General features: G+C 42.2%; 1 protein-coding gene across 1 annotated transcript in view; it reads right to left on the bottom strand.

Moving 5' to 3' along the window:
* Positions 1-27,105, bottom strand: part of myt1lb (myelin transcription factor 1-like, b) — a 169,522-nt gene that overhangs the window by 14,016 nt on the left and 128,401 nt on the right. Inside the window, exons 13-15 of the mRNA XM_079633122.1 lie at positions 8,815-8,936; positions 3,708-3,776; positions 173-235 (exon numbers count right to left, since the gene is read on the bottom strand). Coding sequence (XP_079489248.1) covers positions 173-235; positions 3,708-3,776; positions 8,815-8,936 — 254 coding nt within the window. The remainder of the gene's footprint in view (positions 1-172; positions 236-3,707; positions 3,777-8,814; positions 8,937-27,105) is intronic.

The raw sequence follows: 27,105 nt of genomic DNA, 5'->3' as shown, positions 1-27,105 counted from the left end.
AAATGTATTTGAAGCCATTTTTAAAAGTGAACTCAAGTGTGTTAAGAAACATGAAAATTAACTCTAATTACACCCAAGTGGCCCTTTATTTCATTAATATTATTGGCAAATGCTGTTTTTTTTTTTATACAATTAAGTGCATTTCTTTTTCACAAGCGAGTGTGTTCATTACCTTCTGTGTGAAGCGTAGTTGCCAGTAATATGTCCCGAGCCGTCACAGCCCGGGGTCGAGCACCTGGGACAGAAATACACCCTGTTACTGCCCAGCATGCACAAGAAGACCTGACCTTACATTACCATCATTAACTCACACTATCCTGTCCACAAACCTTCCAAAGAAAAGGAAAAGGCATGTACTGCTTATTGAAATGAGGGGAAGAAGCTTCACAGCATGGAGCAGTGCATTCATGAGTCATTAGAAAATAAATTCAGCCTAATAATCTGACACAAAACAATGAGCTCGCATCTGGTACATGCCGGTCATACAGTGTTCCTGCTGTAAGCTTATTTCTTACTATCCTGACTGGTTTTAACACACATTCTGTTCAAGTCATTGTGTGTCATCGAATCAAAATCACAAAAAAAAACAAAAAGTAAATCCTCAGGAACTTCTGTAATTTCTATATACGTTCAAAGCTTCATTCATTGCCATCTACCTCAGAACTGCACATGTGCTAAAATATTAAGAGATACCAAAAATGGACCCTAAGTCCCTGTGACTTAATAGCCTATTATCATTTGACTAATATTATTATTTATGATATTAATAGTGTCAGGTTACGCTGGTCAAATAGCACAACGAAGAAGATCACACATACTTAAAATACTCAGAACACAGGAGAAAATACAAACTAGACTTCAACATATACGTTAAAGAGAGACGACAACTATGAACTGAAACACGGAGATATAAATACAAGGACCAAGCAAAAGAAACTAGATGAACACCGGTGAACAGAATCTAATCAATGAGTAACCATAGCAACAAACTAAAGTGTTAATGGGTAACCAAGGGGACTAATTATGAACACAGCCAAGTGGAAACCGAGCAGAGTGCAAACAAAAACAGAACAGAACAGGAAATACACGTTACGTTACGCATAGATTTTTTTTCCAATTAAAAGAAATATCAACAAAATGGTGCTTTAAAGGAACACTCCGACTTTTTGGGACTTTAGCCTATTCCCCTTATCCCCCAGAGTTAGATAAGTCCATACATACTTTTTTTCATCTCCGTGCGTGCTATAAGTCTGTTTGACGCACCCACCGCTAGCCTAGCTTAGCACAAAGACTGGATGTGAATGGTTGCAGCTAGCATACTAATCCAAATAAGTGACAAAATAACGCAAACATTTTCCTATTTACATGTTGTGATTTGTATAGTCACAGAGTGTACAAAAAACAAAGTCACATGAGACACAGACATATTTTAACCGTATAAATACTGGGAACTATATTCTCTGAAGGCGAAGCACTGCTACTTGGGCGGAGTGATAACCGCAGCACCTGAGACGCGCCGAGGTGAGGAGCAGAGAGTTCGTTCAGAGTTTGGGTTACAGAGTCAGCAATTTATAAATAGTAAAAGCGTAGTTTACAATCATGGATTTTCGCTGTATTGTAAAGAGCTGTGACAATAAACAGGGAGACCAGGTGATACCATGATGTTTCATAGAATTCCAACTAAAAACGCTGACCGGATGAAGAATGCTGAGCTACTTGCTCTGGATATTGATCAAAACACACCTAATGAGATTATCAAGGGACATTATGTTTGCTCGGTACATTTCACTGAGGACGACTATTTTCAAAAAATGGAATTTGCCACAAGGACCATGAAACGTGTGCTGAAGGATACAGCCATCCCATCGATATCACATACAGGACAAAGTGGAGCGGCTGCGGTAAGTGTTCTGTTATATTTTTAAATGTTTAGCCTAACGTTACTGTAACAGTGCCATTAGCTAACTTAGATCTAATGTAACGTTAGTGACATTATTATCTGAATAGGGTGGTAACTACTATTGCAGTTGTTTACGGGCTCCATGTATCCCCTGTAATGTTACAGTATTGTTGCCTCGAACGCGCTCTGTCGTCCCAGTAACACTTGAGCGGAGCTAGAGCTCACGTATAGTCACGTTGGTTTTGTTGACAGAAGAAAAAACGGCGCGTCGTCTCAGGTGCTGCGGTTATCACTCCGCCCAAGTAGCAGTGCTTCGCCTTCAGAGAATATAGTTCCCAGTATTTATACGGTTAAAATATGTCTGTCTCATGTGACTTTGTTTTTTGTACACTCTGTGACTATACAAATCACAACATGTAAATAGGAAAATGTTTGTTTTATTTTGTCACTTATTTGGATTAGTATGCTAGCTGCAACCATTCACATCCAGTCTTTGTGCTAAGCTAGGCTAGCGGTGGGTGCGTCAAACAGACTTATAGCACGCACGGAGATGAAAAAGGTATGTATGGACTTATCTAACTCTGGGGGATAAGGGGAATAGGCTAAAGTCCCAAAAAGTTGGAGTGTTCCTTTAAAAACAAAAACATTGCTTCTCATTGGAATATAATTTATAATTTGTTGTTGCATATCCTCATTCATCATTACATTTTAATGGATTACGCAGAACAAAAAATTCCACCTAAAATTTAGATGTTTTATTTTCAGATATCATTCTTTCACTGTAATATACTGTATGTGTTTCTGCACCTTCTGTTCAACCCTGTTATACGGTGACATTCACCCCAATGACAATACACTTATCAACCCTTGTGAAGAATAAGTGTGCACACTTTTATTGAATGTGCACTTGTAGTGAACTCCAAATCTTAAAAGTAAACACTACTTGCAGATCATTGAATATTAATGAAAGCACATGGCTGTTTCATAAGACACTTAAATACACCTTTAAAGTACATTTTAAATCATTGTTTGAATAATCTATTGTCATGCTTTAATGAAGTATGAAGTGATGTGTTGACTAATATAAGCACATGTAAAGTACTTGATTATGATTTGAACTTTATTATGTTTAAAGTACTAAATTGCAAATTTACAAATGTGTAATTATAAGTATTTAAATATTTAAATGACAAAAATTATATTGAAGTATATTTTAGTCTACCTAACTGCATTTAATATAAATTTAAACTATAAGACATTTTCATCGAATTGTATGCATTTAAGTGTCTGAAAAGTGTCAGTTCACACTTAAGTATATTATTTTAAAGTATATTATTTATACACTCTTAAAAGTATGCTAAAGTGTACTTGTTTTTCACAAGAGAATGTCAGGGGTCATTAATAAGTCGTAGTAAGCTGTAGTCACATATTTATCATCAAAGTGATATTGAAAAATTAGATGTCAAACAAATTTTTGTGGATTTCGAAGCACATTGCATTATAGTTGCATCTCAATATCTATGGTGGCCACTGATGCTTTGGGTCTGAAGTCTGAAAACATTATCTTTTAGAATATAACCAATCTAAAAAAACAAGGAAACTCCCGCACACTATCAATACTTGCAAATTATGCTATCAATATTTTGTTAGCAACGTTTCAGGCTCGCGACTTTCATCAGGCATATACAACTATTCAAACTCAATCCCATTTAAAATGATCACATGACCAATCACCCTAAAGATCTATTTGTAACCAATTAGGCTCAACAATTTGAGCCATGTCTGTGCTGTGCAGTTTGATACTTACTTGAGTTCTTGTGAGTTGGTGGCCATCATACTCCGAATGCTTTTATCTGCTAAAGGACAACCTGAAAGACTAAAAGGGTGCATGTTCAGATGTTAGTCAAATAAACTGGTGGTAAGACCTGTACTAATACTAAAAACCAAACAAACACACACACACACACACACACACACACACACACACACACACACATACATAATCCACTCAGAATGGACTGCAAATGCAATAAAGCCAATGTGCAAGTGAAGGGACATCTGCTCTGTATTTAGTAACCCTCTGAATAGCAAAGCATTTTAATGGTTTTTATTCTCTTGAAATTATCACTTGTCCCAGGATGTCTGGTGAAATATTGAAAGGGTTAACATGGAGAGGCAGTCTGATAACTTCCCGACAGCATAGTTGAAGTAAACTGAAAACAATACATTCATTGGACTGAATCCACCATTAAAGAATGGAGTCACGCTTTCTATGTGAGGCGTAATAACCGGTTTATATATTTATATACGATTAATTATATGATGTGTTGATTAATTAATCAAACGAATCGCAAACATGAAGATACTTCAAGTGTGAATTGCTCCAATAGTGGGGAAATTCTTTGTGATATTTTCAACCACAGTAAGGGACGGCATCACATTATACCAATTATGGCTCAGATCAAAGATGATACTAATTAAAATTAAACCCATACCTTAAATTTCTCAACATTTTTGCATAAATGACTGCTAATTAGATTTGGAAAATTTGTTTAAGCTGTCTTTATATACCAATACATAATTCAAATGCAAGTACTCTAAAATAGAGAGTATAAAAAACTGAGTGACTCTAGTGTATTTAATCTTCAATAAACACAGCTCATTAATTCCATTCACTCCCACCTAAAAACGGGTGCGCGACTGCGCGCGTGTGGGCAGAGCCAGTAATAGCGGCGGTAGTCATGGCGACGGAGAGTGACAGTCGCGCAAGCCAATCACTTGTTTCGTCCCGGTAGGAATTAATGAGCTGTGTTTTTTGAAGATTAAATACACTAGAGTCACTCAATTTTTATACTCTCTTTTTCAAAGTACTTACATTTTAATTATGTATTGGTATATAAAGACAGTTTTAGACAATTTAAAAAAAAAGTTCTTTAGACAATTCTTACCTACACAACCTTTAAGACAACTATTCATATCTTCATTGATCCTTTCTGAGGATTGTTTACACTTGCTTACATCAAAACCAACCATTGTCTAAATTCCTTTATTACTTTCTCCTGCCATGTCCCCCAGCATCAGACTTTTCATCTGCAACATCTCATCATATTTTCATTAACACTTGCTTTTGCTTTATTTAACAATACCGACAGTGTCACGTCATGGCAGGATCGAACTGCAGAAGTCTTTATACATTTACAACTCAAAAATACCCAAATACTCAGGATTCAATAATACAAGAATAGAACGGAAGAAATAAGAACGGAACGAAAACGGACAGAAAACAAGTTAAATATATACCAACGAAACCAATTAAAGAAAGGAGAAACAGCCAACAATGCAAACCAAGAACGCAGCAATGATAATATGAAAAAAAAATGAGTCCAACAAAAACTCAAAGATATAATGTGACTGTAACGAGGTTAGATGTTATGGGAAGAAGGAGGCGGGAACCAGCGGACATTCAATTATTTTAATAAATAAATAAATATAAAAACACAACATAAAATCAGGCCTGTTCCTCTCTCGATCTTCACTGTCGTCGCTCCTCCTTTATGCTTCCGCTTCTCCGTGAGAGATTCGAGACCGGTGCGTCGCGCAGGTGTCGTTCATCATTAATCACGCCACCGGTCTCGCGCCGCTCTCACGTCCCTCAACCTCGTCCTGCTCGCCACAGTGACATTACCCACAGTCCAACAGAGGGGGCTTAGGAGGAGGATGCGGCAGAAAGGACAACCAAGGAAGAAGAAGAAGCCAGGCAGGGGATGATGGTGGTAAGAGCCAGGGGGTGATCCCCAACAAAAACACGTCGAATGCAGGCCCATGGCAGAAGGAAGGAGGAGCCAGGAGCCTGATCGACTTAGGTGAAGCCGGGTGTGGTGGAGACCCATGAGTAGCCAAAGAGATGAAGACCCGGGGCGACACGATGGACTGGAGGGCTGAGGTGGAGAAGGAGGGAGCGAGGTAAATGGTGGAGCTGGAGGAAAGGAAGAGCACTTTGGAGCCAAAGGAGTGGAGGGACTGTAGGCGGAGGACTGGATGTCTGTGGCACAACCAGGGTAATAACTGACTAAGGCGAAGCCAGAGGGATGAGGGAGCCTGGCGGAGCCTGATGGATGATGGACCACAGTGGACCAGAGGGAGTGTGGCGCCAATGTGAAGACGATGGGTCGACGGGCTGAGGTGGAGTCCAGGGCTCGGAGGGCTGAGGTGGAGCCAGGGGATCTACACACCAGGGTGGAGCTGGAGACCTGAAAGCTTAAGACGGATCCGAGCTGCTTGGTGAAGCCAGCCAAGAAGGAGCCGAAGGCCCAAAGGGAGCCAATGGGGATGGGGCCGAAGAACCGGAAGCCATAGGCAGAGCAGGAAAAAGTGGGAGGCCGGCTGAGAGCAACACAGATTTGGTGCTGAGTGACAAATCAGACTTGGTGCTGGGCGAGAGCATCGGCGACAAAGGAGACTTGGTGCTGGAAGAAGAAGGAGACTTGGAAATGGTCAAAGAACTGTTGGCTCTCGCTCCTGGTCAAACTCCAAAAACTTGGGCTCCGGGGTGAGCGTACCCTCAGGGTTAAGCTCCATTAGGGATGTAAGTGCCGGCTCAAGCACCTGATCATACTTGGTTGAGCTCTGGCTTTTGATTCCTGTTGAGTTGGGGCTCAGTTTTTGCAGTCAGCGGTGGGCTCTGGCTTGTGCTCTGTTGGGGGCATAGCTGCTTTAGCAGATGGTACTTTGTGGACTGTGGGCGATGGCTGATTCTCCTCACTCTTATAGATAGTAAGGGGAGATCCACACTGCAAAAGAGTCGACGTACTTCAGAAAGGTCTCCAGACCTGCCCGTAAAAACGCACACAGGTTTATGTTGGTGTGCTGGACGAGGTGGAACGGATTCAAAATTGTTCCTCGCGAGAACGATCACCTTGTGAGAGGAGGAGGATTTGGGCTGCAGCTAGATCCATATTTGGGTTAATTTCTTCTGTCAAGCCGTGGTTAAGGGGAAAGATGAAAAAGAGCAGGATCTAACTGTAGCACTCTTTTTTTATTTACAAATTCAAAAATAAAATAAAAAGAGGCTCAATATACAGTATACCAACGAAAACCAATGAAAGAAACGAGTAACAGGTGAGGTGCATTAATAAAACAATGAATAAAAATGCCAACAAAGGAAACAGAACATGAAACAATGATATTATGAAAAACCAACTGAGAGTCCAACTAAAACTCAGACATAACGTGACAGACAGTCCTTTAAATATCTTGATAGAACAAAATGTACCAATATTTAATTCACTTAATAGAACAAAGCTGACCGATGTATAATTTTCTTAATAGCAACATTTAAATCTCTTAAAATAACAAAAACCAACCAACAATAAAAACTAGAAAAAAACTGAGCAATATTTAAATCTCTAGCCAACTCTATAAATACAATATAGCTAGATCTAAATCCAGAGGAACACTTGTATCATCATTATATATCATGCAGAGAAACATTTTTAAATGTGTTTCTCTTTAGATAATTGAATAAATGTGTTAAATTGACAGCTCTAATTCGTATATCTGTTGGGTCCAGTAACAGTCTATGCATAAGTGCCTAGTTGAACTTGAACTCTGATTGGCGGTTAACGCAAAGTGTTGCCCAAATATCTATGATGCTGTTTTTATTGTTCATTGTTTCCAGTTTAGCTTCACTGTCTGCAAGAGTGCTTAAAGGCACACTATGTAAGAATTGTGCCTTAATATAACAGCTTCAAAATCATATCGATGGTAAACGAACTCGTAGTGCGAATCATCCCGAAAGCAAAGCCTGGGGAAGACGCCGCTGGAAAAACCAGCAATGCAAGTTTGAGAGGAGCGCCCTGACAAATCTCGCGAGAATCATGACTTGCTTTACGGCACGACGTCACACACAACAACATATGAAGCAGCCTCTATGGAAGACTCTAGCAAGCATTTCGGACGTGAATCATGGCAGAGTCGATGAAGAAAACGCGGTCGGAAGAGTCGAGGAAAAGAAAACGAGAAACTGACCGCGTGAGGAACCGGACAAGAGTCACTCGGTCAGGCTTTCACTCGTTGGCGAGAGCTAAAAAGCAGCAATGGATGCAACAGCGATGCTGACCTGGCGTTCTTGTTGATGGATTAGTAGACATCTTCGGAGGCTATCTGAGCTTGTTCGATGTCCGACGCTTTGTAACGCGTTTTGTCAGGAGGAACAATATGGATAGCTCACAGATGAAGTTATTACAGAGGCCAGACAGACTCACGGAGGCGATTGGCATCTCACAACTTGCACTTTATTCCCCAATCAAACTCATGTAACTGTCTGTCACACATTCTACCGTCCACAGCGTTACTTGATAAACAAAAATACGATAAGAATGAGCATTAAACAGAAATAACCCGCATACATGGGGTGTTTGAGGCGCGCATACAATACAGACTGCCGACCGTTCAACAGGGCGTGCGCAGCTCTTAAAGGGGCCACACCTTATTTCCACTCGTTACAGCTTCCATCCTACTGAACAGGTACCGGTATACAGGGGGAGGGGGTCAGGCCGTGCGTGCAGAGATGGCTCTGCGTGAGTGGTATTTACGACAGTAACGTTAAATACAAATATTCCAATATTGTTTGACAAAAAAAAAACGGAAATGTGCCTTTAAGTTCTAAAATCACATCACATCCTAGAGAGAAGCTGAGCCATGAACATGTCAAATGAAATGATGTTTAAAATCCTCAAAGCGTTATATAAGTAAAAGTACTCGGCCTCCTGACTCTAAGTTTATGTTAGATCATGTGGCATGCAGTAATGCTGCGCTCTAAAGCAGAGAGCGAGAGAAGAAGAACAGGAAGAGACAGAGAACAGTGTGAAGGCTTGTGCAACATGGTGCGGTGGGTGATCATCATTCTTGCTTACGTTATCAGGTCCTTTTTGCTTTCTTTGCAAGGCGGAAATTTTGGTTTGGGACTGGGAATGCCGACATCAGTAGTGTATGCACTGTCCTCTAAAATGTCCTGGAAGGGATCCAGATCATCAGACTGTAACGACAAAGCCAGAAAGAGACACAGACTTGTTAGTATTACTTGTTTCGGCACCGTTGCTTTTATTTATAAACTGCTTGAAATTTCTCCATTCTGTAAATATTTTTTTATAGTCAGTTCAAATGATTTTGAGACATGTTTCAGACCATGAGAACCTTTGACCTTTACTACTAAAATGGATATTTCTCTGTTGACTGTAATTCAAAAGTAGAATTTCAAATATATGATCATGCATGTTTTAAAAAACTGTAATATTGTGGAATATTATTACAAATTAAAATAAAAGTTTTCTATTTGAATATATTGTAAAATGTAATTTATTCCTGTGATCAAAGCTGAATTTTCAGCATCATTACGCCAGTGTTCAGTGTCACATGATTCTTCAGAATCTAATATGCGGATTTGCTGCTCAAGAAACTTTTCTTATTGTAATCAATATTGAAAACAGTGAAGCGTGTATGTTCTGTTTTTAGTTTTGTTTTCACTGTGTTTCCTGTTCTGGTTTGCCTGTGATCTTTGTGCCCTAATTAGTTACTGATTTAATTTGCACCTGTTCGTACTTATTTTGATTACTCTCCCTGTGTATTTAAACCCTGAGTTCTGTCTGTTCATTGTCTGGTATGTTTATGGTTGTGTGGTTATTTTATCCTTGTGATTTTTTCCTGTGGATTGCTGAATTAAAGAAAGCTCGCTCATGCACTCATTACAGCCATAATGTGACAGAATACTGAACCTAAGGCAGGATTTTTTTGTGTTGGTTTTCTTTCCTCTTTTTTTTCATTTTTCTTACCCCTTCAATTGGACCTACCAGCCGTCCAACTACTCTGCCTGGAACAGAATGACCACTCGCTGGAGGACCATACAAGTAACTTTTTAGATCTGGGATGCCTAACTCACTATCAGGACCGCTCAGTCCAAGGCATGCCTTCCAGTGAACGGTCGTATAGAGGATTTTGCCGCATTTGTGGAGTGGGTTCTGGTGAACAACGGACCGGCATTCATTATCTGCCCAGCGGAGGACATCACCAGCCCCACTCCAGACCCAGAGCCCAGCCAGCCACCACACACTGCCCGGAGCGAATGCCAGAGCCCACTGCAGACAGTGAGCCTGAGCCTGCCACGATGCACGAGCTAATAAAGAGGACTGAGCATACCATCGCCCCAGGGCCCCAGCCCCACAGACAGTCTGACCAGGTGTGTGAGCCAATCCACCGATCCACCTTGGGCCTTCCAGTCTCCAGCTCCACCTCAGAACAATGATCCCCTGGCTCCACCTCCAGCCGGCAAGCCCATCATTCCACCTCGGCTCCAACTTGGCTCCCCCTTCCTCGGCCTCAGCTGGGACCACTGTCTTTGCGGCTCCACCGGGCTCCCTCGTCCCCCCGGCTCCGCCTTGCACTGCCAGCACCATGGACTTAAGGGCCTTCAGCTATGCTTCGTTCCTCCACCCCTTCAGCTCCGCTGGGCTCCGCCTTCCCTCTGGCTCCACATTGGTCTTCAGTCACACCTGCTTCTCCTCAGTCCTCTGGCACCCTGGCTCCACCTCGGACACTCATCACTGCGGCTCCATCTCTGTCTCCAGAGCCATATGTGTCGCGTGGGCTCATCAGCTCTTCAGCTCTACCCGAGTCTCCACCTCCATCGGCTTTGTCCCCCTGGTGTCTTCATCCAAGTATCCACCATGGCTCCTCCCTCTCTTGACTCCGTCGTGGGTCATCGTCCTGGCTGCACTCTGGGTTCCCACCTGGCTCCTCCCACCATAATCGCTCCTGGCTCCTCCCACCATAATCGCTGCCCTGGTCTCTCCCTCGATCATCTCCTCCGGTGTCCTGCCCTTTTGCCAGACCCTCGTCCTCCTCCAAAGCCCTCTCCCTCCCTCCTTGGTTGGACTTGTTACGGCTCAGGGACGTACCTTCCGGGAGGGGCGACTAATGCAATGTGTATGTTCTGTGTTAGTTTTGTTTTCACTTTGTTTCCTGTTCTGGTTTGCCTGTGTTCTTTATGCCATTATTAGTTATTGATTTAACTCACCTGTTTGTACTTATTTTGATTGTATTTAAACCCTGAGTTCTGTCTGTTTATTGTCCAGTATAGTTTATGATTATGTGGTTGTTATTTTCTCCCCGTCATATTCTCCTATTGATCGCTGTGTTTGGAGTATTGAGTTAAAAACACTGTTCTTTGTTATCTCAGATTGTCGTGCGCTCATTACAGCCACAAACATGTTTGATCATTTTTTGTTCAGGATTCTTTAATGAAAAGAGAGAGCATTTATTAGAAATAAATTTTGATCAATTTAATGCATCCTTGCTGAATTAAAGTATGAATTATTTTTCTATATTTATATATTCTTAATGACCCCAAACTTTTGGTATATTTCAGGATAGTTTGTTAGTGGCTATGTGAAATGCAAGGCATTATGCTCTGATAAACATTATCAATACAGTATGATTGCTTGTTTAATTCAGCAAGCACCATCCAGTTTTCAGTAATGATTTTCTATGAGAAAGTAATTTTGCATACTAAATATTGAATGTCTTGTTAAATAATGAGTCGAGGAGCACCTGTTAAGAACCCCAGCTAACATTTCTCATCCAGTTCATTCAACACCCTGGACATAGAAGGTGAAGGGTGCTTTTCATTATGGGATTCAGTATTGCACTCAGTTTGCTCTGCTATAAGGTACACAAAGTTGGTCATCCTGGTATTCCATCCATAAAGAAAATGTTCACTGCAGAAATAGTAACAGTATGGTATGCTTTTTTGTGTTGGATAGCTGCTAATTCTTCCACTCTTCTTCATTGCCTGTTAAAAATCAATGCATAATCATTTACACCAGCAAAGAGGCACAACAATAACCTTCAACAGGCCAGAAGATCTGACATTAGCTGAAAGAGAACGTTTTTTAAAAAAAATGAAAAGTGAGCCGTTTTGCACATTTAGAGACATTACAGGCCTTAGAAGACTGTGACCCTTTCAATAAATAATATTTTTTCCCCAAAAATATAGTATTGCATTATTTTAACTCCACCACAGTGAGTGTGGAATCCATAGAATTTTAATAGAATATTTTTTGTATTTGGTTCAAGAATAAAAAATATATACAGTATAAGCATTATAACGTCTCGGGTTACGACTGTAACCCTTGTTCCCTGAGGAGGGAACGAGACACTGCGTCGTTGAAAACGACTCTTTGGGGACGCTCCCTAAGCGTGCGCCTCTGAAGTATGAATGAAACTAATCCAATCCTGATTGGTGTTGCGTCGTGACGTAACATGTGACGGCATAACCGGATGCATAAAAGTGTCGCCGGCGCACACACACATTGACAAAGCAAGCCGCTCCCAGGCGTTAAGGGGCGTGGCAAGACGACGCAGTGTCTCGTTCCCTCCTCAGGGAACAAGGGTTACAGTCGTAACCCGAGACGTTCCCTTTCGTAGGGAACTCGCACTGCGTCGTTGAAAACGACTCTTTGGGGAACGAATACCCACTAGGCCACGCACCGAAAAAGCCTGTCCTAGAGTGAAGTTGATCTCAGGCACTTAAGCTAGGACGAGAGCACTCGTGCGCCAGACGCACTAAGGAGGTGAAGACAATAAAACCTGATGAAAGTGTGCAGGGTAGCCCAACCGGCTGCCTCACAGATCTCCTGGAGGGGCACTCCCGAACGGAGGGCCCTAGAGGACGCCATGCCTCTGTTAAAATGAGCCCTTACGGCCAAAGGTGAAGGCAAATTGCGCACCTTGTAGGCCTACTTATGGTTTGTTTGGATGCCGGGAGCCCCTTATTAGGTGACCCAAAACACACTAACAGTAGGTCCGACCTCCTCGAAGAAGAGGACCCCTCAAGGTAAATACTCGGAACCCTGACTGGCAGAGCAAAGGAACCTCTCTTCTTCTGCCGACACATGAGGTGGAGGATGAAATGCTCGCAGGACCATGGACCTAGCCATGTTAGAATGCACTTAAGGCACATAGCCGGGTCTCGGGTGCAAGATGGCCTTAACTCTGCCGGGGGCAAAACCCCAAGCAAGCTGGCGTTAGTGCCAGGGCTTGGAGATCTCCCACTCTCTTAATAATTTTAAGAAACAGCTAAGAGAAAGGCTATCTTGAACGTGAGGTCCTAGGCGAAGCTGACTGGAGGGATTCGAAGGGAGCCAGGGATAGCCCTTCGAGAACCACCACCACCAGGTCCCAGGAAGGACCTGACCTCCATGTACCATGGAGAAATAGTATGACCCGTTGGTGCCTCCCCAAAGGCCCATCACTCAGTGGTGCATGGACCGCCGAACTGGCAGCCACGTACACCTTAAGTGTGGACGGGGAGAGACCCGCAGAGAAACGATCTTGAAGAAACTCCAGAACTGAAGCCACTGGGCAGTTAACTGGATCTAACTCATGTTCTCTACTCCAAGTGGAAAAACCTACCACTTGAGGCCATATAATCTCATAGTAGACGGAGCCCTAGAGCAAAGTATGGTTTTGACCATCCCAGCTGATAGACCGGCATCTAGGTACTGGACCCCCTCAGGGGCCAGACCCACAATTTCTACAGCTCCGGGCGAGGGTGGAATATTGTGCCCTCCGCCTGAGACAACAGATCCCTCCTCAGAGGAATCTGCCACGGCGGAGCTATCAGAAGTGAAAATATGTCTGAAAACCATACTTGGGCCGGCCACAACGGGGCTATCAGAAGAAGACTGATGCCCTCCTGACGGACCCTCTCCAGGACTCCCGGGAGCAGAGCGATCGGGGGAAAAGCATACAGGCGAAGCCTCAGCCAAGCCTGTACCATGGCATCCAACCCCAGTGGGGCTGGATGAGTGAGGGAAAACCAAAGTGGACAGTGGGACGTCTCTCGAGACGCAAACAGATCCACTTCCATTGGTCCAACCTCTGCCATATCAACTTCACCACCTCTGGGTGAAGTCTCCATTCCCCGGGCCTCAGCCCCTGCCTCGACAGGATGTCTGCTCCCTGATTCTGAACCCTCGGGACATATATTGCTCTAATAGATAATAATTTCCCCTGGGACCATAGATTAATCTGATGCGCCAGTCTGGATAGAGGGCGCGATCTGAGTCCCCCTTGTCGGTTCAGATAAATTGATGTCTGGGAGGAAGCTCCTCGGAGCCCTGAACACAGCCAACATCTCTAGGCAAAATATATGCCAAACATGTTGATGGTTCTGCCACAGACCCCTGGCAAAGCGGCCATCCATGACCGCGCCCACGCCAGTGAAGGAGGCGCCTGTCGAAACGGTTTTCCGGCGACATGACGCTGCTAACACTGGCCCTTGGGACAGGAACCAAGGTTTCTTCCATATTAATTAGGGAAACGAAGGCATCGGCGCGTAACCCTGATTGTTCGGAACGGATTCCCCCTTGGGGAAATCCCCTTGGCTATCAGCCACCACTGAAGGAGCCTCATGTGTAGAAGGTCCAAAAGGTATTATGTTGGACACAGCTGCCATGAGGCCCAGCAGTCTTAGAAATTGCTTTACAGTGATGGCCTGGCCTAGCTTTATCCCGGATGCCATGGCCCAGATGGACTCGATACACGCGGAAGACATATGTGCCCACATTGTATCTGAGTTCCATACCACGCCCAGAAACGTAGTTTTCTGAGCTGGTACCAACACGCTTTTCTTCGTGTTGAGTCTCACCCCCAAGCTCGGGAATACGGCCAAGGACGACATCTCGATGCCGAACTGCCATTGCTCGAGACTGAGCCAGAATGGGCCAGTCGTCGATTCAATTAAGTGTGAGGATGTCCTGAAGTCTCAGTAGGACCAGAGCTGCATCCATACACTTGGAGCTTTTGTGAGGGGAGAGTGCTAGGCCAAACGGAAGAACCCGAATTTGGTACGCTTCGCCCCCGAAAGCGAACCTCAGGAACCTCCTTTATATTGGAAGGATGGAGCACGGAAGTATGCGTCTTTTAGACCTATCGTGATAAACCAGTCCTCGGACCTGATTTGATTCACGATGAGCATCTTGAACCTGAAGCTCCTCAGAGAACGATTTAAGTGACTCAGATCTAAAATCGGCAGGAACCCTCCATCCTTCTTTGGAACTATAAAGTACCGGCTGAGAAATCCGGACTCCCTGTCTGGAGGAGGAACCCATCATATGGCCTCTCTGACCAGTAAAGAGTATACTTTTTGTTCCATCACCCAATCCTGCTTATACGCAGGACCCATGCAGATATGTTGGGTAAGCGTTTGACACGCTTCAACAAAATCTATTACGGGAACCAGCCCCTTGAGGCTGGTTTCGGGTATTCTTTGAGCATTGTTCTCGACCCCCTGAAGCAGATGACCGGCAGGGATTAGTCGAGACCGATTTTGTAACCATAGTCAATGCCTTTTTCAAGCTTTTTGGAGCGAACACAACAGTATGCGTTCGCTGGAAACTGATGTGGCCCGAAGCGTCTTGGACGGCGGGCAACCACATAGTTTTCCTGAGGGCTCCGCTGTGAGAACAACCTCAGTTGCTCTACAACGGGGGGGAGGGAAAGGGTCTAATTTTTATTTCAGGTAGAACCTCTTTCCTGAAGCCCTCTTGCCTGAAGGACGGCCCTCAGGTCATCCTTCTGATCAAAAGAGCGAGATAAATTTATCTGTTGCCAAACTCCAGAGGGAGGGGCTCTAGAGGAAGGAGTGGGGTTTATCCCATGACTTAGATAACTCATTATACAAGTCAGGAAAAATAAATAAATCAATAAAAATGGTAAGCTCCGGCGCTGATGTTGTGATTGTTGCTGCAGGAAGTGTTCACTTATTTCCTTTCTTAGTTATTTATTAAGCGCTTCCTGTCTAACATGTGGCCAGTTAATTTTCATCTGGCCACAGCACGGATCACAACACGCTATTAAGCCTCGATGTTGAAGATTTTTTATTTTAACATCGGGTGCTTGTCATGGGCAGAAGAAGCCGCATCGCGGGCTTAGAACCATTCGAATGAGAAAGTGCCGCAGCAGTCTCACTCTCATCAGCAAAATTCATATTTTATTATTTATTTTATTTACGAACCCCACGATCTGAGTCGCGGACCTGAACAACGGAGAACGTGAGCTGGCGAGTCTAATTCACGTTCATCCGCCTCGATGCTGAACACACCCACTCCCTCAGAAGCAGATAGTTCAAACATCAGGTTCTCATCACGGGCAGAAGAAGCCGCAGCGCGGGCTTCTGCACCATGAACGGGAGCCCCAGAACCTTTAAATAGGGAATGAGAAAGTGCCGCAGCAGTCTCATTCTCATCTGCAAGATCCTATCGCGAACCCCGCGATCTGATTCGCCGCGCGCGAGCTGTGTGAATTTAACTCACGCTCACCCGCCTTAATGCTGAACACATCCACTCCCTCAGAAGTGTATAGTTCAAACATCATGTTCTCATCACGGGCAGAAGAAGCCGCAGCGCGGGCTTCTGCACCATGAAAGGGAGCCACAGAACCTTCAAATAGGGAATGAGAATGTGCCGCAGCAGTCTCATTCTCATTTGCAAGATCCCCGTGAACCCCGCGATCTGAGTCGACGCGCCGCCTCAACGGACGCGGGACCCGAACCGCGGGGAACGCGAGCTGGTGAATTTAACTCACGCTCCTCCGGCCGCCTCGATGCTGAACACATCCACTCCCTCGGAAGCAGATAGTTCAAACATCGAGGTCTCGTCACGGGCAGAAGAAGCCGCAGCGCGGGCTTCTGCACCATGAACGAGAGCCTTAGGCCGGTGACACACTGGATGCGTGGGGTGAGCGTGGCGTTTCTGTTGCGTGTCAGCTGCGTGGCGGCTGCGTCGCGTTTTCTCTGTCTTTACACACCAGAACCGTGCTTGACGCGGCGCGCTGCTGCTGCTGCTGTAGGTGACAGAGGGACAGAGTAGGTGACAGAGTTTCTCAATCTCCACCTCTTCAATTAACCTGCCGTCATCTATCGTTGCAAACTCGAAGTGTAGCCTACTTGAAAGTGTCAAGTCGCGTGATTTGGATCACCCTTGTTCACATATAGGGAGAGAGTTGTGGAAGGCTATACGTCATGTTAAGCATACATACATATAAAGCCTACTGATAAAGGACATTGTCAACAGTATTGACGGCAAAAGAGACTATGTTTGACAGGTGCATTTGAAAATCGATAATTATTTATTTTTTTGTTTTTTAAATTACATTTACATCTGAATTTATGTCAACATATAGACATTCAGACATCAAAATGTCATTAATTAATATGTATTTGTGTACAAAATGACATATAAACATATTTTCCTATTATATTTTGCATGGAAACGCTTCCAACACGCTTGCGTGTCGCGTGAAAAATAGGCGTCGGTTCTATTTCTAGCATGCACGCGTTTTCCGCGCGGCTCGAGCCGCGCCTGAGACGCGCGTGTCACGCAAGCAGTGTGCAAGCTCTAACCTGTTAACATGGGAGCCGAAATAAAAACGGACACGCCACGCAGCTGAGACGCTTACGCCACGCATCCAGTGTGTCACCGGCCTTAGAACCTTCAGATGAAGAATGAGAAAGTGCCGCAGCAGTCTCACCCTCATCTGCAAGATCCCTTTGCGAACCCCGCGATCTGAGTCACCGCGCCGCCTCAACGGACGCGGGACCTGAACCACGGGGAACGCGAGCGCAGTACTGATAGGGAGTGTTTCACAGAGATCACAGACAGCCCCCTCGAGAGCTGCCCGTGAGTGTGTTACACTCCAAAACAATTCACGCACAACTGATGCGTGTCCCCACTCGTAATATATTTTGGGCAGGGGTGCACACATCTAATGAATTGCTCACTCGCCATAATACAGTGACTGGATCAGACAGACAACACCAAATAAGACAGACAAAAACAGAGAGCGCTTGCTGAAGAGCGAAAGCTAATGTGTGTGTGCGCCGGCGACACTCCGGTTATGCCGTCACATGTTACGTCACGACGCAACACCAATCAGGATTGGATTAGTTTCATTCATACTTCAGAGGCGCACGCTTAGGGAGCGTCCCCAAAGAGTCGTTTTCAACGACGCAGTGCGAGTTCCCTACGAAAGGGAACTGCATTTATATTATACTTGTTCAAATTCATTTCTTGACAGAACCACACATCCAACCATCTGTCAATCAGCTTTCCTTCATTGTCACATTCACACATCAAGTCCTTCACTTTAAAAATACACAATTGCTCCCCACACTCAATTTGTATGCAAATGGAAAGGCATCCGTTGGATGTTGAGGAGCACATCAATCAGTCTTTCCACAATTAACACGCCAGAGGATGTGAGAATTAATCTGCCAGTCGTGCAGCATCACTGAGACTTCTAGATTTCAGCCAAATGCCGTTAGAACAGCAGGATTTACAGAGACTTCGCTGTCATGAAGATAAGAAAGGGAAATTATAGAACTAGGTGGAGACGGAAATCTGTGTGCTGCCATACACTAGATGGCGGTGTGGTGACGTGACAGTGTGTGTGTGTGTGTGTGTGTGTGTGTGTGTGTGTGTGTGTGTGTGTGTGTGTGTGTGTGTGTGTGTGTGTGTGTGTAAATCTCTGCTGCTGTGTGTGATACCGTTCACGTTTCAGGTTATCAAACAAGCTCTTCAGCATTACCTGAAATATCTTAAAACATTTTAAGACACATATATCTTCAACAGACCAGCAGTAAAATAAAATATGTATATTTTTTCAGCATTCACTTTATTTATATCTAACACCAGGGTGAACGTGATCATCTCCATTTTTGGTTATTACAACACCATCCCAATAAAATGTCAAATGTAGCACCATATGGGAAAAAAAGGAATGTAGCATCTTATTCAAAACTAGTAATGTGTGTGTGTGTGTGTGTGTGTGTGTGTGTGTGTGTGTGTGTGTGTGTGTGTGTGTGTGTGCGATTATTTTTCCTTAAGTTTTTACCTGGTGAATGGAAAAAACAACAACAAAAAATATACTACATAGAAAGCACCATGGCAACCCCCTAGCAACGCCCTGCTAGTCTCACACTGCATAATGGTGATGAGTTGAACGTGAGCCATCACCAGTCAGAAAATGTAACAATCTAGTGTAATATGAATGCAATATGAATGTATATCTTACAAAGATTCTACTCAGATTACCATTAAAAACACCCTCTTCTTTTAGTGAAGACAGAGTGATAACGGTGGCTGAATGGAGGAGTTTTTGAAGGCATCCAGCAGACATTATACCTCTCAACAAAACCTCTCTCTCTCTCTCTCTCTGGTCTCAGTGAGAGCTGGATTATACACAGGATCTTAAACTCGTTTCTGCTGATGTATGGTGTGTGTGTGTGTGTGTGTGTGTGTGTGTTGGTTACAGAAAAATAGAGAACAAGACGTTATGTTCCACTTACAGCTGAAAAAAGCAGCTGTGGTTGCCAGAAATTTACCGTAAAAAATACAGTCGCAACATTTTAAGTTTTAGGGATTGAGCTTGAAAGATTTGCACAGTTTGATTTTCATGAGGCGGAAAAAGTAAAGGAGAGATAAAGAAGATGAGGATGTACATCATGAATATAGTTTGTATGTACACGACCCATCGAAACGGATCTCAGTAGATTCGGTTATGCAGAGCGAAGACATCAGATGTAATTAGTGAGGGATGAGGAGGAGCTCTCTCTGCCTACAGTCACCCTGACCTCTGTTACCACGGGAACCCCCAGAGGAAGTGACAGCGAAGCAAAGAGGTCACGTCCCAACGCTCCACTTCCTGCTGCCGCCCCAACTAAAGCTGCTCCAATTAGAGAGCGCGAGACACGGATGGAAAGTGGAGAGAAAGAAACAACACCACTGTGTAAAATGATTACTCAGTATTTTTCTCCTGGTTTCCAGTACAACTATCTAAATAATCCCAAATCAACAAAAACAAAACAATACTGAACAAATTCAAAAAAAATTCAACCCTCATTCTTGACTCTCTGTCTGAAATGATCTGTTTTTAATTCTGCTGTCAGATCCAATACAGTCAGCTGCTTCATTTCTCAACTAAAGTTTCTTTGTGAAATCTCCATTACGCTGCGCCTCGTTTCCAAAACAGTCTGCAGTCAAATGCTCCGAACAAACATATCATCTTTCCGACACGATCCGGGACGCCATTCACATAAAACATCCACTTGTTCCTTGAGTGTGTGTCCTTCTGAAGTCTCCACAGAGAAGCAAACCAGCTGTTTGAAGAACACATGAAAGCGAATGTTGCGTTACGATTCCGCAGTCTTTTTTCAAGCATTATTTTACAACAAAATATGCATGTAACATCAAAACTGCAGGGTGTTTTATATACAGTACTATAGCGAGTGCTACAGCAACATATGCCATAAGCAATACTTTTTTTACCACACATGATGAACATATAGGTTAACATTCATAACAAAAGTGCACATATTAACAAAGAAATAACTGTGGACGTTTTAAGCTTTGAAACAAGATTTTTTTAATTCCCCATTAAAACCCCATTAAATTAAGTTTATGTTTCTTACCCCATTGTCAGATTATTATTTTTTCTTCTTGTTTTAAAGTCGAGATGAAATAGAAATTGCAATAGTCTTCCCTATTGTGACGTATATCCATGCGAAATGGCTTCTGGAACAAGAACAAATGTGGGTGGGGCTTGATTTTGTCTGTAGGGAATTGATTGGATGGTTGTGGTTTGCTATTGGCTGATCTCATGTGAGTGACAGGTTGCCCCGCCCTCGTCATCAGAGAAGAGAAGAGAAGCTGCAAGAGGGAGGGGAAGTTATTCTGATTCAAGATTACCAGGCACATAAATTTAAAAAAAGATGTGCATTTAATAAATGATTTATAAATGCTGCAATATTCCATAAAAAAAAACTAGAATTGGATGTTTTGATGGACTCTACTCTTTCCCAAAGAAAATGGACATGCCATCAATATATATATATATATATATATATATATATATATATATATATATATATATATATATATATATATATATATATATATATTTATATAAATACAATTTAAAGCTAAAACGTGGATTCTCCTGTTCAGCCTGTCATATTAATCATTTTGCATAATGTTGAGCCTATGCAATTCAATGTAATATTTTATTTGAAGTGTAATGTTGTTCTGGTGCTATTTTTAAGTCACCATTTGATGCCCAATGTAAAGTCCTGAAGCCAAAGCAGCAGAGAAGTCATGCTTAACAAGCGCTCCGGCTCCTCTACGAGACGAGGGACTGCATGAATACTGCACTACTGAAATAACTGTGTTGAGCTGAGGTGCAGATGGAGAGGAAGCATCACACACACTAAACCCATGACAGCGAGAGAAGAGCACTGCAGGCAGATCAGAATGACAGCAGATCAAATGAGAGAGAGAGAGAGAGAGAGAGAGAGAGAGAGAGAGAGAGAGAGAGAGAGAGAGAGAGAGAGAGAGAGAGAGAGAGAGAGAGAGAGAGAGAGAGAGAGAGAGATGCCTCCATGTTTCACACACACACACACACACACACACACACACACACACACACACACACACACACACACACACACACACACACACACACACACACACACACACACACGCACACACACACACACACATAATATCAACTCTACTTTCCTCCTATTTTTAAAATATTTTCGGTATATTTCTCCTATATTTCATCGGTGCTGTATGAGTGTGTGTTAATCTGAGGATATAATTCCTATATCCCACACAAATAACATCCATGGTGTGTTCAGCACCACTTTTTCTCGAATCCATCTTCCGTCCGAGCGTTAGCAGGAGGTCATCTGATGTTTGGTAAAACTCCCTTTGTCTGCATGTACAATTGTTAGTTTTCACAGGATTGTAAATGCAATGCAAATTTTTGTTCATTTACATTTAGTAATATTTAATTATTATTAATTTAATTTGTAATAAACACTTTAAGTGGGCTATTAAATAAAGTGTTATTTATATGTTGAATTCTGTTTTTTAAAACAGTGTGATGTCATTTTGTGACCATTGCAGTGTGTGTGGAAAGAATTTGTCCGCTCTACCCCTGAGTGCCAGCTAGTCGACCTTCGGTGTTGTGTAAGGTAGGCAGGTTTTTTTGTGCTGTCGCTCTTTTATTGTACTGTATATGACAGTATAAAAAGTTCAATAATTTATGTCCCGTAGACTGCTCCGTTGCATTACAATTGCAAGCAGTATCAATAATGTAAAAAATGTGATGTGCAGTCAAATGTCCAGGTGTTGCTGTTTAAACGAGTGTTCTCACCGATACGCTTGTTGTGCTTTGTGGAGTTTTGACGTGTTTTATTGACTCGATATTGTTTCTTATACAAATGTGGTGGGGAAAAACCCCCACACAGCACCCCCAACCTAAAACATCTTCCCGCGCCCCTGTTTTTCCCATATTCTCCATTGTTGCAGCTCCTCTCTTCCCAGTCTGTCAGTAACGCTCTCTTTAGTTTCTGTCTCTATGAAGCTCCTCCTTCTGAAAAGAACAATGTGCTCTGATTGGTCGGATGAACCAATGTGTTGTGATTGGTCGAGCGTGTTTGAAGACTAAACACATAATACACACGCGCATGATGCCTCTATTTTCAAAAATTCACGTAAATTCACCCGAAATTAAGGCCATGGAGGCTGGCATACTCCTGGTAGAATGAACTCTGATAGCCAAAGGTGACGGCTGACCAGAGACCTCGTAAGCGAGAGAGAAAGCCTCAACTATACACTTGCTTAGAAGCAGGAAGAACTTTCTTTGGTGATCCAAAACAGACAAACAGCTGATCCGGTTTCCCAACAGGGCAGCTCTGTGGACACATGTATCCAGTGCTCTTACTGGACAGAGAAGGTTCAGATTTTCCTGGTCCTGATCTCTGGAAAGAGGAGGTAAGAAGACTTGCAAAACGATAGGCTGCGGTACATTGGTCGGCACCAGTGTGCGAATTACCCATCAATATTGGGGGGGGTCCCGATCTCCCGATTGTTGCGCAATACCGATCAAAATTTTCTCTCTATGCAATAGGCCTATAACATTACAATATTTCATGGATGCATGCAAGCCAAGACAATCAGTATATAGCCTACACGACAACACACACGCACACACGCAACAATTTTTTATAATCCGATATGCTATAGTATTCGTAAAGTATCACTGACGTAGGAGGTTGCATTGGCTAAAGTTGTTTGGATGCATTGTTTTATAACAAGAGGCAAAGTTGTGCATTACAATGCAGACATGTGCAACAAAATGTAATTGTGTAACAAAATAATAGTTTTATTTAAACAAATGTAATTTTACTCTGTTTATTAATGTTTTTACTTCACATTTATACAAAAAAACGCTTTTTTATGTAAAATTCACTTTAGAAAAGACCCAAATTTCTACATTTAATTTATGGGGATAACATGGACTTTTTTTTTGCTTTGAATTATTATTATTATTTTTCAAAAATGTTACATTATGATTACAATCAACCCTGAAAAAGATGTTACAAAGAGAAAAGTTTAGTTTTTAGAGTTTTTAGAGTTTATCATTTCTTCTTCTTTTTTTCATATAATTGTACAAATGTCTGTAACAGAAACAAACTGTAACAGAACAGATATGAACAGTTATATTACATATTGAAAACTCTCAAGGGTTAAGTTCATCATCATCATCAGCATTTTTTTTTCAACATTAATAATATTCAGAAATGTTTCTCGAGCATTTTTGTTTGTTTTTTGCGTGGCTGGATGTATGTTGGACTCATGAACAATAATCACGTTGTTTGAATTCGCCAAAACTGATTTGCCAAAATAAAAACTGGACAGTGATTGTAAAGGGATTTGCCGTTATAGCGTGAGTCCGGATCGAACCGGGAGCGACCAGACAGCAGAGGATTCTGTTTTGTCACAAAATAATGATTAATTCTCAGTTTAGAGTTTGTTATTCGTATGGTCTGATGCGCGTGAGTAGGCTGTGATTGTATGATGGCGGTGTCATGATAATTCTCATGTGTCGTGTTGCTGCTGTATCAGTCTGTGGTTAGATCACTGCAGTCAATAAACGAATATATTAATCCTAATATACGGGACGTCCCGGCTAATACGTGACAGCTAGCAACACATTTTGCTAGCAGAACTAGCCGCTAAAGTTACCTCAGTACCTGCTTCGTCTTTGAAGCACTCGGCTTCAATTAATCGATCTGCTTCTGGGGAGTCACTGGGTGGGAGAGAGGATCCTCTGTTCTGGTAGCGAGTGGGCCTTCATCTCTGAGTGCCACCTTTTTGGATGTGACGTTTGTGAACCCAAAGTGGGTGAGTGATACACTCTGGTTAAGCTTTCGCTTGCTAGCCATTTTTAGTATGTCTTCTCAACGTTCTTCTATTTGGCGCATATGGCTAATTTGCATACGTGCACAGGACTGGCTTGCTCCGCTTGGCAAAAAATAGAACATATTTTTGATTGTGAATAAATTTTTTGAATTATGAATACTGGACATGGTGAGCTTAAAAACATTTTAGTGACCATTAGTGACAATAAAATGTTTTTATTTTATTTTATTTTTGACAAAATTTGAGACCCCCTTCAAATTTTGCTTTTGAGTCTTTCAGGGGATCTCATGGGTTAATCGGGGGGATCGACGTTGAATCATGAGCTCGATAGAAACCGCTTCGCCCTTAGGCACTGAGGGTGGCGGGGTTGGTAGAACCTCCTAAAGGCACCGAAGTGGTGCGGGCACCGTATACTGAGTATGCTGGATCCCCCGGGTAAAGGCAGAGAAAGAGCAACCATCTCCAACCCCTCCGAAGGATCCATTTGCAAACTCCATTATTTCAGCTTCCGTGAAAACTAGTCCAAAACTAGTTTGTGGCGCCAGAACCACGAGGAAAGCTAGCCTGAACGTCTTTCTCAAAAAGTGACAGGCGGCAGCCTTTCACAATGCTAGCAGTCAGCCCTCTCAAAGGCTGACAGTACATGATCTGCTCCCAGACACATAACACACAGGGAGAAGCACACTGCTTGAATGTTTGGTTAGCCATCATACCGTATGTGAAATAGTGATTGCACAATATCAGGCCATACAACAATAAATAAGACTAGCTGCCAAAAAGCTGAAATATTTCCAGTAACTGTTCAATGGTTTTTAGATTTAGTCAAATATAATAACCCGTCTCTGCAAATGTAGACTATATGATTTGGTTTTCATGAAAACAATGAACATGAAGAAAACACTACCAAACAATTAACAAACTTGAAACACTGATTGTGTTGATGAAACATTGATGTCAAAATCTACAGTAGAAATATTTATAATCTAATATTGAGACTGGCCCAAATCTTAGCAATGTTTTGTTGTGCAATGTTGTGCTATATTTATACAAATATTTTACTAATAATTATCAACCATATTTATTTATATATTATTTAAATTAATGAATTGCACTAAAGGTGCACCAATAGGTACCCAAGGTATCTACCCATAAAAAAAATGTCTCTAAAAAAATCTGTTTCAGGAAGGAAATATTGATCCTTAAAAAGTTAAAGTTAAAAAGTGTGTGAACTCGGAAGTACGATGTCAAGCACTGTAATTTGCTCTGGCCCCCTTCCTGTTCGCAGGAGTGATGAGATAGTTAGTAGATTGTGTTCACTCAATGGCTGGATGTTGAAGTGGTGTCCGCTAAATAATATAGAATTCATAGACAATTCGTCCCCTTGGAATTATAAGGTTCTATCTGACATTTTTGTCAAAATTGAGTTATTCACATATTCTTATTCTGTGACAACTTCTTTACATTATGTGATGTTTTTTTAAGTTGTGTGCATTTTGGAACTTTTTATTTAGAAAATAAAAAGGTTCTTTCTACACAGTCGAATGGAATGCAAAAACTTTAAAGCTCAACATCTCAAAACAAGTCAGAATGCAGATAGAACCTTATAATTCCAAGGTGGCGAATTGGAAAAGTTTTTGGGGCAGACCTGACCTGTAGAAAAGAGATGGTATTCATCCCTCCTGGGATGGTGCTGCTCTTCTCTCTAGTAATTTGGCTCATAGTCTTAGAGATAAAACATGACAAAATGGGGCCCAGGTCAGGAAGCAGACAGACTGGCTTAACCGACCGTCTGCTAGCGGCCTCACGTCACCAAGGTCAGATAAATCCCATCACATAGAGACTCTTTCACCTAGATATCATCATATAGAGACTGTGTCTGTTCCCCGAATTTGGAAATACAAAAAAACGTCTAAACCCATCTAAGGTTAAAAATGTAATTGATGTTCAACAAATAAAAAAACAGATATAATACAGATGAACCAATGATAAAGCTTGGGTTGCTGAATATTTGATTGCTTACTCCAAAAGTAACCTAGATGTCCTGTGTTTGACAGAAACCTGGCTAAATTATTTTAACATTATTTTAAATGAGTCAACCCCACAAGATTAAATTTTTTACATTTTTACAGGAGGTGTTGCTGTAAAAATATATAGTGTAAACAATAAATCACGTTTGAGATTTGTACTGGCTACTGTATACAGGCCACCAGGGCACCATACAGACTTTATCAAAGAATTTGTGGACTTTCTATCAGAATTAGTATTGGCTGCAGATAATGTATTAATTGTTGGTGATTTTAATATACACATAGTCATAGATAATGAAAAAGATGCATTGGGATTGGCATTTAAAGACATTGTAAACTCAATTGGAGTTAGACAACACGTGTCAGGACCTACTCATTGCCGTAATCATACTCTAGATCTAATATTATCACATGGAATAAATGTTGATGCCGTTGAAATACTGCAGCAAAGCGATGACATCTCAGATCATTATCTAGTCTCGTGTAAATTACATTTAGCCAAGGCTGCAAAGCCGTGTTATACATATGTTAGACCTAGGCTATCACTTATGCCACTAAAGATTGCTTTATCAATAATCTTCCTAATCAGTTTCATCATCTCAGCATCCCAGATAGCTTAGAAGAACTAGAGGTATTTCGGATTTCATGGAAGGAGAGCTCGATTGCTTACAGAGAGGCTTTAAAGGCTGCTAGATCTGCTTATTTTTCAACCCTATTAGAAGAAAATAAACATAATCCTAGGTATTTATTTGAAACAGTGGCTAAACTAACGAAAAAGAAAGCTTCAAACCCAGAAGTTTCCAAGCAACACAGCAGTAATGACTTTATGAACTTCTTCACTTATAAGATCGATAAT

Source organism: Phoxinus phoxinus (assembly GCF_949152265.1).
Source record: "Phoxinus phoxinus genome assembly, chromosome: 13".
Classification (NCBI taxonomy): Eukaryota; Metazoa; Chordata; class Actinopteri; order Cypriniformes; family Leuciscidae; genus Phoxinus; species Phoxinus phoxinus.
The sequence above is the reverse complement of the archived record's forward strand: the minus strand, read 5'-3'. Positions and strand labels throughout refer to the sequence as shown.